Source organism: Alosa alosa, chromosome 11 (genome assembly GCF_017589495.1).
Source record: "Alosa alosa isolate M-15738 ecotype Scorff River chromosome 11, AALO_Geno_1.1, whole genome shotgun sequence".
In the NCBI taxonomy this organism is placed as follows: Eukaryota; Metazoa; Chordata; class Actinopteri; order Clupeiformes; family Clupeidae; genus Alosa; species Alosa alosa.
The window spans coordinates 1713139-1728990 of record NC_063199.1 but is presented as its reverse complement, the minus strand read 5'-3'; the positions used below and the strand labels follow the sequence as shown (position 1 = coordinate 1728990).

At 38.9% G+C, this 15852-nt stretch overlaps 1 protein-coding gene across 3 annotated transcripts in view; it reads left to right on the top strand.

Moving 5' to 3' along the window:
• snx22 (sorting nexin 22) overlaps positions 1 to 15754 on the top strand; it is a 32053-nt gene extending 16299 nt beyond the window's left edge. The window contains exons 2-6 of one of the 3 annotated variants that reach the window (XM_048257924.1): positions 5543 to 5626; positions 6686 to 6790; positions 9073 to 9164; positions 12425 to 12492; positions 15285 to 15754. In XM_048257924.1, coding sequence (XP_048113881.1) covers positions 5543 to 5626; positions 6686 to 6790; positions 9073 to 9164; positions 12425 to 12492; positions 15285 to 15427 — 492 coding nt within the window. In that variant the 3' untranslated portion in view covers positions 15428 to 15754. Of the gene's footprint in view, positions 1 to 5542; positions 5627 to 6685; positions 6791 to 9069; positions 9165 to 12424; positions 12493 to 12886; positions 13052 to 15284 lie in introns of those variants that run through there. The other 2 variants (XM_048257923.1, XM_048257925.1) reach the window with 2 other exon arrangements.
• The last annotated feature ends 98 nt before the right edge of the window (positions 15755 to 15852 follow it).

The window sequence follows — 15852 nt, the reverse complement described above, 5'->3', positions numbered from 1 at the left end:
TAAGACTTGTTTATAGGGAAAAAAATGGATGCATGCGATTAATTTAGATGAATTTAATCACAGAGTATGTAATTAATTAGATGATTTTTATTATTTTTTTTTTTAACGATTGACAGCCCTAATATAGGTTTTTATTCAGTCTTTTCAAATACACACACACATATTTATAGTTTGGAAGTATGCTTCAATTAAAATCACGTACTGCCCAACTTAGTTTGAGGTTGTATTGGCCAAGCAGGGTTTTGATTAAGGAAGGAGGGTAAGAGTTCCGCTTCACTGCTGCTAACACCAAACTGAAGTTGCTGGCTGTGATTCTTTTCTGCCGATATGCCATCCTGTTAGACAGAAAATGTTGTCCAATGATGTTCAGTAAGACATGGATCACATATGTTGACTGGCAACACAGTACAAACAAAATACATTCAAAGTGTGAACAGTTGATGTCAGTTGATGAACGGGTATGTAATTGAATTTATCACTAGTGGAAAATGGAGTGTGCTGGGATAACTTGGCTAATTTGTATGTAGTGCATTTAGTGTACTTGTCAGATTTCTGATATAGCAGCACGTGACATCAAAAATGCAAAGGTCAGAAGTCATACCTGAGGTATTTCTGGTGCCAAAATCCAACCCAGACCTGTAAAATGGCCCAGCTGTGCCAAGGACATTAGAGTCCACTCTCTGTCCTCCTGGGTGACAGGTCGTTTAATTCCAGCTGAAATAATGGCATAAAAGGGTTAATAAAATAGATTATAGTGTTCTCACTTGAAATCATCTCCTACCTCACATAACTGCTGTCAGTAGCATCACCATTAATTATTTACACTAAAGTCAGACAGGGCTTAGCTTTTAGTATTCAAAGGAAACTTAGGTTAGGATAATAGTTGTTCTGTTCTAATAAACTTGCAATCATGATTGATAACTCTGAATTAATGTGTACTGACCTTGAGATGTGGAAGGTGCAATCACAGACACTCTCTTCGCTGTGATCTCATCTGTTTTGGGTGCCAGGGGCCTCTTCCACACACACTCGACAACTTGCCTTCACCTCCTGTCCCTCAACATGTACCTGAGTGAAAACAACTTAGCTAGCTAACCCTCATCAAACCCTAAGACAGCGACAATCAGCAACGCAGCCTGTGTTTACATTAGTTAGCCAGCGCTAGCTTCCAATTACTGGACCTTTCGTTCGACAACAATGTTTTTAATACTTCAAAATAACATTTAATAAATGAACCTTACATTTTTCAGTAGCCATGGGTGTGTCGATTTGAACAAAATCTGGTTTGGTAATATGTGGCGTTCCGATAGCTAATGCCATCCATCACCCTTACTTTCTCACCTCAACATCGTAGCTTTTTTTGAGGCCTGGACTTTCCCTGTAAGACTTCCACCTGACATTGAACTAACCGTTATTACCCTATTTGAATTGTAGGAGTTAAGACCCTTTTGAACAGACTTTGGGAAGTCAGCAAAGAAGGCTGTCACTGTATAAAAGGTGACCGGTTCCTGTGCTGTAGCCATTGTTTACGTGACCCTGGCGTGACCTAAAAACACTAGTGGACACGGAAGTGACTTTGAATGCTTCCTGACATCACACTAGCCATGCGCATGGAGGAGAGGACCCCTGAAAAGTCTGGAATATGTCTTATTTTACCTGAATATTTCAATTTCCAAATTAAATGTCAAAATGAATGTCAGACGAAATGTAAAGTTTGACTGACTACATTTTGTATACAAAAAAATAGTGAAGGCTGTCTAAGGCAGGGGTGTCAAACATCAGGCTCGCCAGCAGGTTTCATAGGTTCCAAGATGTTTTGGGTAGGAAGGAATTTAGAAAAAAAGATATTCACATCCAGTTGTCTTCAACAATGTGTTATAAGCAATATTTCTATGATATGACAAATTGATTAAACCTAACACTACAAACCATCATCAGCCAGGAATAAGCAGAAAACTAATATGAAGTAGGGCATCTCAAGAGAGAAAGAGCAGTATATGACAGCAGTACATTATTGTGTACTTGTTTGCTCATACGTGATATATTCAAACAACCCATGCAAAAAAATGATAATGACCATGACAATGACAGCCCCCACGAGCTCTCATTCCAACAAATCCAGCCCACTAGCCTACCTAATATGAGTTTGACACCCCTGGTCTAAGGTCACTCTCACTCTCCCTTGCTAAAGCGCAAAATGGTTTGGTCCGCCTACACAATGATTCATAAGGTAGGCTATTTCATTTTGTTTCGTGGTTGAGCATCGCTAGTAGTGGTCCGCTAATTGTTGTGCTGCTGGTGCAATGTGTTTCTCCAATTAAACCAAGTCAGATTACCAAAAAATAAAGGCAAAAACCGGAAAAAGAGAGAGATCAAAATGAGGGGGAAACAGCTGCTAAACTTCTTTCCAAAGAAAGGTGAGCACAAACGTTAAAACACGAAATCCCATGGTGTTAAACTGCTTGAATATCATCGCAATCGAATTTAGACAACCCATTGAAAGAGCGGAAAATACACATTCCTAGGTTAGCCTACACAGGTAATCTGAGGTATCTCGTGATCCACCTCTATCTCCATCTCTTTCAGAAGGACTTGGCGCCAGGCGCCAGCTTGATTCATGCCCTATATGGCAAGCCATTTTAACATTTACCCGCTAGACTGGATATGTATTGCAGATATCTGTAATTCAGTTTTGCCTAGTCAAAACGAACATTTTAGATATCCACAATTGAATTCTTCCTATCCATAATTGTCATTTCAGATATCCACAAAGACATTCTTCCTAGGACAAATCACGCTACATTTGCCATTCATTTCTATGGTATGGCAAGCGATTTTAACATTTACCCGCTAAGATTGACTATCTGGAATTAACATTGTAGATATCAACAACGTCTTTCTGACTAGTCGCAAATACATTTTGGATAGTTGGAATTGTCATTCAAGATATCTGTAACGTAATTGTGACTAGTCGAAACGTCAGATAGAGATATCTGTAATGTAGTTTTGACTAGGCAAAACTGAATTACAGATCCGTCATCACGTCATTGAAAACAACATTCAACTCGTCGTACATCTTAAATGACAATTGCAGATATCTTTAATTCAGTTTTGACTAGGCAGAATGAAAGGTGAAGATATCTCAAACGTCATTATGACTAGTGCAAATTATTGTGCAAGACGTCGCTCTTTAGATCCGTAGCAGAGGCTATGAGCAGAGCCCGTGACATTCTAGATATTCTTGCAGATATCATCTATGTGAATTACGGATATCTGCAATTGAATTGTAGATATCTGTATTTCCAGTTAGAGATATCTACAATTTGATTCTGACTAGTCATAACTCCAGTTGAAGATATCTTTAATTCACCTCAATTCAAGATATCTACATGTTCCTTTTCAGATATCTTGAATTAAGTTTTGACTAGGCGAAATTACATTGTAGATATCTGTAAATGGAATTATGACTAGTCAAAATGACGTTGTAGATATCTCAAACTGGAGTTAGTGATTGTACATAATTTGATTGTAGATATCTATTATCAAGTTATAGATATCTTGAATGAGTTTTGATTAGAGATATCTGAAATTGAAGATATCTATAACTTTCATTCTGCCTAGTCAAAATGTAATTATAGATATCTTGAATTAGAGTTTTGACTAGGCGAAATGACGTTAGAGATATCTGTATTGCTATGCAAATTAGTCCCGCATCTTACTTTAGGCGGAGACAGAATGTCTAATAACGGGGTCTGCTCATAGGCTCTGCTACGGATCTAAAGAGCAACGTCTTGCACAATAATTTGCACTAGTCATAATGACGTTTGAGATATCTTCACCTTTCATTCTGCCTAGTCAAAACTGAATTAAAGATATCTGCAATTGTCATTTAAGATGTACGACTAGTTGAATGTTGTTTTCAATGACGTGATGACAGATATCTGTAATTCAGTTTTACCTAGTCAAAACTAAATTACAGATATCTCTATCTGACGTTTCGACTAGTCACAATTACGTTACAGATATCTTGAATGACAATTCCAACTATCCAAAATATAATTGCAACTAGTCAGAAAGACGTTGGTGATATCTACAATGTTAATTCCAGATAGTCAAATAAAAGTAAATGTTAAAATCGCTTGCCATATGCCCTATGGTAGGCTACATTAGGCAAATGAAAATTGAGCGGAAGTACGTAGGAGGGCGGAGCCAGGCTAAGGCTACATGCTGATGCCACTGTAGTGGTTCCGTGCATAATTTTTTCCCTTCCTTTAGGTTGTCGTTAGTCTTACCTTTTTTTTTTTTTTTTACTCAGTAACGGATGGGATTTGTGATGTAGCGAAGTACAATACTTCACTCAAAATATAATGTAAAAATACACAAAAAAAACCACTCAATACAGTAATGTGAGTAAATGTAATTTGTTACTTTCCGCCTCTGTGTGTAGGTAGCCCTTACAATAGGCATGTTTACATGGACAGTTTTTTTTGTCATTCCGATTAAACTATTACGATTTAAAAATGTGTGCCGTCTGTTTACATGGGGTACGTTCTATTCCGATCAGGTGCTCTCAAGCGCTTTAGAATCTTTGATCGGAATAGCCGTTGTTGCCTACTCTTCCTTGAGAAGATACAGCAGTCAATCCGAATGACTATATACATGGGTGTTCATTTGGAATAGGAGCGGACTACACCACCTCTTTCATTCCGATTAAAATTCTGATTGGATCAGGCATTTTCATTCCGATTGAGGTGTTTATATGACAAATTTTATTCCGATTGAGCCATTATTCTGTTTCTAATCGGAATAGAAGTGTCCATGGAAACGTGGCTGCTGACTAAGATGAGAGCTCTAAATTAACCCTTAGAACTCCAGCCATTTTTTGCATTACGTAAGGGTATAGAACGTATGAATGTATAGAACGCCGGTTATTATTGGGAAAATAAGTCCCGACAGGGCGAACCGACACTATGATCCGACAGAACAACATAAATCAGCCAGTTTTAAAAAAACATCAGCACTTCTACCTCCACCTCAGTGGTAGTGGGGGAGGGGCATGAGAGTTGTAAACACTCAACATTTTGGCTAAGTGCCCTCAATCTGTCAGACTTGCCAACTGCAGCTTTAATTTTAAATGTGAATAATATAATGTGAACTTTCATATAAAGGTACAGTTAGCAATTGCACATAATGTTGTGTTTGTTTATGTTCATATTTAAATTTCTTAGCAGACACTTTTGTCCAAAACAATGCATATTGTATTTTAACCAAGGACCAGTTTTCAGAGCCATGGGCTGCCTAAAGAAGCCTTTTGTTTTTTTAACAATGTACTCACAGGATGGGCAGCTATTGGATCGTGAGGAGATATATGGGCTTAAAATTGCCTATGATCGCTGACTGCACCTTTAGTATTCTAGAAGTGTTTGGAAATTGCACTGCAATGTAATTAGCTGTATTATACACTTGCACTGAATATGCCTACATTCATATTTGAATTTATGACTTTCTGTGATTAATATCTAATTATTTTCCCATTGTGTAGCTTTACAGAGTTGAAGTCTTATTCAATGGAAGGAAACATTATGTTCTTCGGCGCCACGGTGATTTCCAGAACCTCCACAGAAAGGTGACATACTCTTGGAACAAAACCTAAATTGTAGGGGATATGTAAGAAACTATGAAGCATTCAGGCTTGCACACCAAGGTTATTAAACACCTCAGTGCATTATTTTCTACTTTCTGAATTCTGTGTTGTACTGCCCCTTGCACTGTGGTTGGAAGCTTCCTTATGTTAATGTGCAGATATTATTGACATACAGTATGTTCCAATATAAATTAAACTAAATATAACTTTTTTCTTTATTTTTTCTTCATAAATTGACCAATCGCTAAACCCTGCTCATAAGCTAATAGCAGTTCGCCACCAGCCACACTCGGACAACCTCAACCTCAGCCAAACTCCTATTGGATCATGTGCTTTCAATGGGTGGGGCTTAGCGATCAATTTTACAATGCAGGGATTTAAATATTTGCAGTAGACTACTATTATGTCTATCTCTGACTATCTCTGTCTCTGAACAGTCTAGTGTTGCACGGTGCACCGATACTACAAAAGAATTGCGATATCCTGAAATGAAAAATGTCACAATACCTAATTTTATTAGTAGCGATACTTTTAAGAATGGCCGTGTTCTTCTGAAGTAACATGCGTGTGTGCTAGGTATGCTTAGTGCCTCCCCTAGCCTGTGCGTCTTTTCTCCTCACACACGTTATTAGCAGTCATGCCATAAACAGCAAGGCTAGTTAAAGTGATAGTGATAAATAATAGTCAAGTTGATTTGCTCTCTCAAGTTTGTGTTGCTAACCTACCTACTGTAGGCAATGGGATTTAGGTAATTTAGGCTTACTGTTGAGTTTAATGTCAGAAATAGGCTACGCAACCTTGGCAAACTTTTACATCTGGAGAGCTCCTTGCTTACTATCCCGCTAGCTCAGGTCATGTCTGTCGTTTGTATAGTGCTCACTAAAATCATAAATGCACATTGCAAGACACTTATCTCTTTCATGATCCCAGAAAGATTTTCTTCAACGTTAGTTTTTGAACATGCATTTTATCTAATGACACAGAAATCTATCTATCTATCAGATTTCTCCAACTCATTTTGACCTTATGTTTTTTTGGCAGCTCAAGAAAATTCTGATGATTCCTGAGTTTCCAAGCAAAAGGAATCCTCACCTCAGAACCAAGCCCTTGGATCAAAGGAGACAGGAGCTAGAAATTTACATACAGGTATGGTATACGTAGGACGTAATGTAGGAATGCAGGCACATCTATATAGTGCAACAAGTGCCGGATACTAACAAATACAATGGAAAACAGGAGAAGAGATATCCGCACACTGTCTTCTTTGCTCCCAGTATAGTTTAATGAGTACAACATTTCGACTACTCAGGTCTATGTCTGGTACATCAACCAGAGCATATGATTGGTAAGGACTAGGGTTGGGCACCGAAACACGGTTCTAATATGGCACCGGTGCCGACACAAACGGTATAACTGCATCGAATAACAACGTGGATTTCGGTGCTTAAATAGCGTTTTTTTTTTTTTAGTTTTTTTTTTTTATACGAAGCATCACTGCATGTCATGCGCCATCTCTAACGTCTTGCTCTGATAGCAACACATCCAGATACAGTTAGCTAACATATGATAAACACTGGATGTATAAACCAGAGGAGTGCACCACATTGGCGAGTGGACAGTATTTGACAGCTTGCGTGAGCCCAAGTAAAGCGGTATCGCGAGCTCCTGTCAAAATCTAGCAGTGGGCCTACACACAAGCAAAAGGCTATGAAACAACATCAACAGTAGGCTAGCCTATACGTTACACAATATCCTTGCTAATGCGCTAACTGACATTTATTTGAAATGTTATCAGCAAAGTTGTAAGGTGAAAACTTTATTTCAAGGTGTGTTAAACAACATAATGGCATGATATTAATCTTTCATGTGCATGAGGCCCATAGCATCACAATGAATATGAAGATCATGTTAAAAGTTAGCTGGCAAAAACATAAATATGGAGGTTACATACCTGATGTCACTGAGCTGTCAAAGAGGCTACGAAACCATCTCCGTACGTTATCGCTAATTAAACTCAGCTGACTGGTGTTAGCGCAATGCCATAGTTGCTGTTAAAATGCCTACTAGGCTAGCGCTGGGAATCTAAACACTTCAACACCGACATGTAGCCTAACATGTTCAAAACTACTGCGTGTTATGGGTTAAGACATGACATTTCTTGAAGCATTTGGGAACACACTGAATTAACTGGAAAGTAGAGTCCCTGTTAGATTAGCTTGCTTGCAAATGGCGTTGTCCATGACCTGGCAGTTTTATGGCAAGCGGTTTTAACATACCTTATGGCAAACCGCCTACACTGGGTAAACTTGAAAGCAGAGCTTACCATTGTGTGTGCATGCATGTTCAGTTCAATTTCATGTTCAATTTTGTCTTATCAATAAAAAAAAAAGCAATTCATGCTTTAGACCATTTCAATTTAAAACATTTTAAAAACAAAGTACCGGTTCAGGCACCGTTTCGGCACCGGCACTGTTTTAAAAGTATCGATTTAGCACCGGTATCGGATAAAAACCAAATGATACCCAACCCTAGTAAGGACATATATGTAAGGAACTGGGTGGAGCCCCTAATCAATCAATCATCCCATCAGAGCGTCACACATAAGAGATAGAAGGTTATGTGGAATTCTTGACAAGTCACACTGAGACATACAGTACAACTAGGTAAAAGACAACACATTACACACTACAAAGAGGTTTAATATCAAACTCCTCATTCAAACCAAATAGGGCCAGAGTGTTAAAGGCATATGTGCTTCGTATTGTAGAAGTAACCGCTCATGGCGCAGCTGGTTGACAAATAGAACGCAAACAGCTCGTATTTTTACCACTGACTTGACGTCACTGACAAGCTCCGAGTTTGCTAAAAGACAAATAGAACGCAGCATAATTCGCTCTCTGGGGAACGCCACTGTCAAAGAATTCACTCCTCAACAGGTTAAGAAAAAACATATTATATTGTTATATTTTTGTCTCAAGAGATTGCCGTCAGGAAGGTAAATTTTTCTATGAACAAGATTGTCTGCAATCTAGTGATGTCAGAACTTTAGTGGTGTGGCACTATGATTTAGCAATTTGAAAAACAATTTCATGACCATTTCATTGTACAGATTATGAATAGCATTATCTACTATGGTGGCCCCTGTTCTTGATAGGCTAGGCACTTCCCTTTTAGCCCCTTCAAAACTTCACAACTTACTTAAGAAATCAAGGATTTTTCTAAAATGTTCCATAAAAAATGCTGTCACCTTTTTGGTGAATTAGCTTACACATCTTTACCGGGGGTGCCAATAGTTTTGGAGGGCTCTGTATGTAGTTGCTACTACATATGGTAGTAGTATCTTGAGGAGAAACTACTAATGTTTTAAATATTATGGACTACTCTTGGGCACAATAGCATGTTTTCTTTCCCCCCCTTCTATCCAGGAGATCTTACAACAAAATGAAGCTGTTCCCCAAGAACTTTTGGATTTCCTTCAGATCAAGCATTTCCACTTGATGAACAAAGCTGACAGCACTGAGTATGTGGATGAATGGTACACAGTTACACAAGAACACACATCAATAAATAGTGGGGTCAAGAAAGTCAAGAATTGTGATTTACAGTGGGTACTACTTCAAATTGTCCGGTTTCACGTGTGATTCTTATGTGACCTCACGCGTGAATCACACGTCTTTTATTTATATTTTCCCAGTGAAGCTGCAATGAACCAAACAACCACCAGATGGCACTTGTGAGCAGGGTTAGGAACGTCGGCTATTGCCGCTTTGAGTCTATATGCGCCAGAATGCTACAGTATGTACCATAAATTTAGCCTACCCAAAGTTTTTTTCAGTTGTTTCCACAATATTACCCTCTGATGAGCTTTCATTTCTATGGCTGATTGGCCAGGCGACAGTCCCAGATTTACACTATAATCAAACAATCCAAAAGTGAACTACCGGTAGGCCTACATCCCGAAGCAAACAGAAAATCTTCTGTTTTTTAAAATATAGGCTAGCCTACCAATACGCTGCTCCAAACGACATGCAGTCTCACGATAGAATTTGTTATTGTTTTTGAAGGTGTCTTTGTTATTTTATGAAGAGGTATCTGGCTGTTTTGTCTGGCTTTTGGTGAACGGAGATGCAAATCATCAGCCTAATTCATTTGTTTGCGCAACAGCCCGTTCTCTAGCGAGAATGAAATAAATGTTTTAAAAACTGTGTCATCACCAGGCTATTTGCTACTATAGGCCTACAACAGTCTAATTTTGCGTGCCAATTCAAAGACCTGTTATTTCTATTTTTGGATTAGACTAGATGAGACTCACAGCAAGGATCCGCTTAGTTCGTTGTTTTGAATAACCATAGCTGTCAACATTGAGCTTTGAAAATAAGGGAGATTTCCCGGGTTTCTCACGCAGAATACGGGAAAATGTCAACATTCGTCCCCCAACGTTGGAAGGGTTGCAGTATTAGTCCGTTTCATAATTGCAAGCTTGTGCATTGGTCAGCTAAACAATACAACAAAGTAGCCTACTTTATTTACGCCTAACAACAGCCTATATTAATTTGGTCAAACTTTATACAGCCCTAGCAAGGTTAAAGTTCTGTAGCCTAATCGATGGCCCTGTGCGCTGTCATTCTCTCTCCTGCGCAAACAAAATGTGTGCGTTCCAAGTAGCCTAGTGCGTAACTCTTCTTCATAAAGTTGAACAAATGCATTTGGTTATTTTAGAGAGAAAATATAAATAGCCTGTCATGCAGTTTATGTGCTACAGTGCAGAGTTGGAAAGTTATGGTAGGCCAACTTGGAGTGAATATGGGGGAATTCTTTCTCTACTCGTAGCTGAGTAGCCTGGTAGGCCGATACACACAGTGCGTGCGGCCGTACACTATGCAGGTGCCACTGAATCGTGCTCTCACGACAACCACGCTGTCATCTTAAATAGTCTCACTGTCGCCTTCAAGCAAGCAAAACGATGCTTTGAAAACATCTGTTTCGTTGGAAGGGCAAGGGTGTAGCAGCAGGACAACAGTACAGAGACTGACAAGTCCGATGGTAGAGCTAATGTTATGAGATTGTTAAAATACAAGGATACAAGGATACAAGGAAGTTTATTGTCACATGCATATAGTTACTGGAAGTAAGAAATGCAGTGAAATTATGTCTGGTGTCAGCCTATTTGTGCATTAATGGGGGGGGGGGGGGTAAAAAGTACAGTAGAAGAGGGGTTTAGTAGATTAAGTGGCAAGGGCTGCATAAAAAAGGTGGGAGAGGATTGGGATTGGGTGGGGGGCACCAACAAGGAGCACCCAAGAGCAACAGGGGCAAGGAAAAACTCCCTTACCAAGGAAGAAACCTTGGGCAGATCCACGGCTCAAGGGGCTAACCCAACAGCCAGGGGTCTTGGTGTGTGTGTTGGGGGGATGACAGGGGAGATGGAAGGCGAAAAAAGGCTAGGCAATCAAGGACATGGGTAGATGGAGGAGAAATCAAAAATAATAAATAAAAAGTGTGCAAAAGTTGGAGAAAGTCAGATATGTGTGTGTGTGTGTTTTGACGTGTGATGACATAAGAAAATAAATAAAAGGTCTGTAGCATAGGGAGAGGGATGTAAAAGTGCTAAAAGTCTTGTAGGTGTGTGTGGGTGTGTGTGTGTGTATGGGGGGGCGTCATGAGTGCTGAGGAGTGAATGAGTGCAAAGTCAGTATAGTGTGAGTTCAGAGTTCAGATGGCCTGGGGATAAAAACTTCTCCTGAGTCTCTCAGTTCTGGCTTTGTGACTACATAGGCGTCTTCTTGATTTCAGCGGTAGGAATAATCCATTGTTAGGATGAGAAGAGTCCTTCAGAATCTTTTGGGGCGACAGAAATCAACAATCAAACAAGCCACTTTCATTTTTTGCTGTTTTCATTAATACAAAAGATGGGTGACCCCCCCTTCTAGACAAAAAAAAAGTTAGGTGACCCTCCCCTCAACAAAGAATAAAAAGACATGACCCTCCCCTATTTTCCTCCGGTGACCCCGTTTATAAATAACGAACGGTCCCTAATTATTTGTGAAATATTCCTCCTTTTGTTTTCTTTATCATTACACAACTTTTTCAGCATTTTGTTACCCCTCTCCCAACTTTTTTTTAAACATGTTGCTGGTATCAAATTCAAAATTAACATACAATTTCCATGAAATAGTCAAATTTGATATGTTGTCTGTGTCCTTTTTGCAACTAAATATGAGTTTAAGAGATTTTCAGATTATTAGATTCTGTTTTTATTCAAATTTTACACAACGTCCCAACTTTTTCTGTTTTGGGGTTGTATGAAGTCAAATGCCATGTCATGCCGGTAATAGTTTAAAAGTTTCAATAAAAGGTAGTTTGGTGCTATCCTCAGGCAAACAAAGAAACAGTGGGTATTATGATTATTATTACAGTTGTTATCATAATGTGGAACGGTTTGAGAAAGGTAAAAGGGAATGTATGATGGGAACCGTTTAGAATCAACTGAAAGACGCATGCGGCAGTCTGTATTGAACCACTCCTCAACTTATTTGATTGCATTTTATTATGTGTTATGTGCATGTCAACAAAAAATCAAGGCATTATACTTTCTTATTTTTCTAATTATCAGCGAAGCTTGCATCACCACTGATTCTAAAAATATATATTTACTGAAAGTCTAGGTAGCCTAATCTGAATTTTGCCTTAGTTATTTTTGTTTTATTCGTTTATTTGTTTTAAGTGTTGATAGTGGAGAAATTGAACAAACACTGTGTAATCTTTCCTTTTTTCTCATAGCTGTCAACTGATTCAACATTGTGTGGTGACATTTGCCAAAGATCCCTTTTTTCTGGATGCATGCCAAGGTAAGCCTCCTGAATTTCCTTTGGGTTGAAACCATAATACCCTTCTGTTTGTTTCCAACTTCCTAAGCATATGAACAGTATGCATTACATTAGTTCATCATATACCTTCTGTATATACATTTTGTATAGTATGATACAATGCACAGTTCTCTTTCAGTCAAACCCTCAACCCTCAACAACCTTTAGCTTATAGCATGCCTGATGGTAGATTCACTAAACACTGTTTAACTACTTAATTTGACAAAAAATGGGCAATCACACACCCACATTACTGGCTATGACTATGGCATGTTAGTAGGCTATAAAGGCATGCATTCTCTTCTTTTTTTCACTTGCACCAGTGACTTCCACAGCAACCCATCACAATTACCTCTGCTAATTGTTTTCACTGTAGCTACAATCACCATTGGAAAATTAAGTGTCCTCAGGATAGTCCAGCTGGCTCCTGGAAAGAGTAGGTTCCAGTATTTTAGATCTATCAAGTTTGTTTGACATTGACTGAAAACATGGCTTTTAACACACATTGTCCATTGCCATGTGTATCCCAACTATTCCAATCACAGACGAGTATGAGCTTCATAGTGTGCCTTGGTACGGAGTAGAGATGCACCGATATGGAAGTTTAGGACCGATATAACGATAACCGATATTTATCGGTTTGTTGTGGCCGATTCCAATAAGATAACCGATATTACTCTTGAAAAAAAAACTGTCAAAAATTAATTGGGGGCAACATTTAATAAGCATAATTTAGTTGCAGTAATTTTACCTCCCACAAGGACAGACATAACTCATAATAGTCCTCAATGGTACAACAGTCAACAAAATAGATATAGCCTAGGCCTATGTGTGGCTCCATTAAATGAACATGACGTCAATGAGTTGCGAGTGAGTGGCCAGCCACAGTGAGTGAATCATATGGAGTAAACACTCGATGCAGATAAACAGCTAGAAGCTGGGGGGAAAACTAGCGACCAAACCAGTTCACTAGTTCACATTCCGTAATTTGCAAACAGATATAATAGCGGTAGATGGCGGCGAACGGTAAACTTCCTGAAGGGTCTGTCTGGATAAATCGTCTTGTAAATAAGCTACCAGTGCTTTTTCAAAGTTCTCAATGTCTCATTTTAAATGCCAGGGCCCTCGGAAGTCTACAAATGAAGTGTGGAGCTACTTTGAGCCTCGTAAATGGTGTAAATGGCTATGCCGATGCCCGAGGCAGCCCCTTTGAAAACCTGTTGGTAGCATCGGCTAACTAGCGCCAGATTTCGGAGTGCAGGGGACAAGCCGAGATGAGCTATGAGACATACGTTCACACCCGGTATCATGTTTCAACACACTTTAGGTCAATATCACACCGGAATTCTCCTTTAAGCCATGGCAGAATGCGTGCAAGAGTTGTATACATCATAAACGCCCAGATTTTGGGGTTGCTCCTCTCAAAACGCGTAACTCTCTCTATCGCGCATAAATGACAGAGATTTAAGCGAAGGGGAGAATTTGTGCAGAGTGAAATGCGTGTAGTTACGCACTTTTTTTGACTTACGCACTTATACGTATATGGGAGAATTCCCCCCTAAGTCATCTAGTAGCCATGCTAAGAAAATGAATAACGTGCAGAGTGCTCCGAGTTCGAGTTTTGGTGGCGATTTGCTCTGACATAGTGCCAACAAAACATCACTTTTGTGTTTTTTTCCCTCAATGCTTTCCTAAATATCTTACCTGCAAACTTTCCCTCAGACTGCCTTTGAGATTCATATCCAGAGAATACGGTTACTTCTCTCCTATGCGATGGAAAGTCGCATATCCATTACATCATTTTAAAATGTGTTTTTCGGAGTTAAGTTTATTACTCACCCGTAAAGTGAGTAATGAGGTTATGACGCCAGTCACACAATGTTGTATTTCTCCAAAAATAGAAAAGGTTCATATGAAGGCCTAAAACGCTTCGGATGTAACGTTATTTAATGTCAAAGTGACCCCAAAATGAATGGGGGTCAATGGAATGCTAACTCTTAAATGGTCGACTTCTAGCCTCAAAGCCGCCCATAGGGGGTAAGCTCTCCAAACGTTCGCCTACCCTCTTGCTCAAAACACGTTTCATTCTCCGTTATCAGGCTGAGAGCCTCTCTGTCTTGTCCAAAATCCCGTCCATAAAGCTACCTGGAATGTTAATGTTATGCCTACATTAAGCAAGGGAAATCGCTTAAAAGATTGTTGTTGCCATTTATTTTGCTCGGTTTATAGTTATGGCAACACTTTTCTATAACTCTGTGTACTCTTGAGTTGATAATTTTTTTTTTTTTTTTTTTTGTCTTATTTTGAATTCATCAATTAAGGTATTAGAAGCTTGAATGTGTAATTTTATTTATTAATTTTCCAACAAGAAATGTATTTGTATTCAAATGTGTTATTGTTTAGAATTGTTTATTTATCATTGAAAGGCGTGCTAGGTGCAGCATTATTTAGAGTAGGTATAGAACGCAGTTATTGTTGTCACTGTCTCGGTTAAGGCAGACAGTTTTAAGAGAGGCTTTGCCTAACAAGCCAACAGCATAGCTTATTGTGAAGATTACCAGCAAAGGTATTTATTTTACTTTGGTTTTTATTTAACTTATGTTTGTGCCCTTTGTTTTTGATTATTTTAAAGGTCTGCTCTGTAATTCTAGTAATTTCTTCGCTGATTTCTCACTTTTGTACATGTACAATTGGTTACTATGTAACACCTAAAAGAGTAGGTGTTTCAAAACTTTTGACCAGTAGTGTACATGTATATGTATTTTTTTTTTCAGGTCTGCCTGATGTGGTGGTGGATGGTGTCCTTCAGGGTTTGTACCCAAAGGACAACAGAGTCATTATTGGAGCAGACACTACTTGTGACAGTTCGGCTCAGGAAGATCCTGTTCCTCTATCTCTCATCCCATCCATCACTTGAGAGAGGAGCACCTCTTGATATTCAGAAATATTCTAGGGCATAATAGGGCTTCTGTTGTAATGGTTGGTAAAATTGAAAGGTAGATCTCAATTAGTTCAAGTCATTCCAGTTCTGTTTGCAGCAGTGTTTGGAACCCTTTCACATGAGTGAGCCCAGTAAATAAGTGATAAATGATATACAGTTTCTTAAAATGTGGGGGCCATCAAGGTGCTGTTGGTGGGCTATGAGAGGTCAATTACATGTAACTTTTTTTATTTTCAATTATGAAATTTGACTTGTGAGTTATATTTTGTGCTATTAAACACCTCAAATATCTTATGCACATAAGCCCAGTGCATGCTGTCTTCAATAGTCCCCGTTCTGTTTCATTATGTAGGTCTATCAAAATTGTTCTGCGTCCACAGAGAGACGAAATTGACACATTG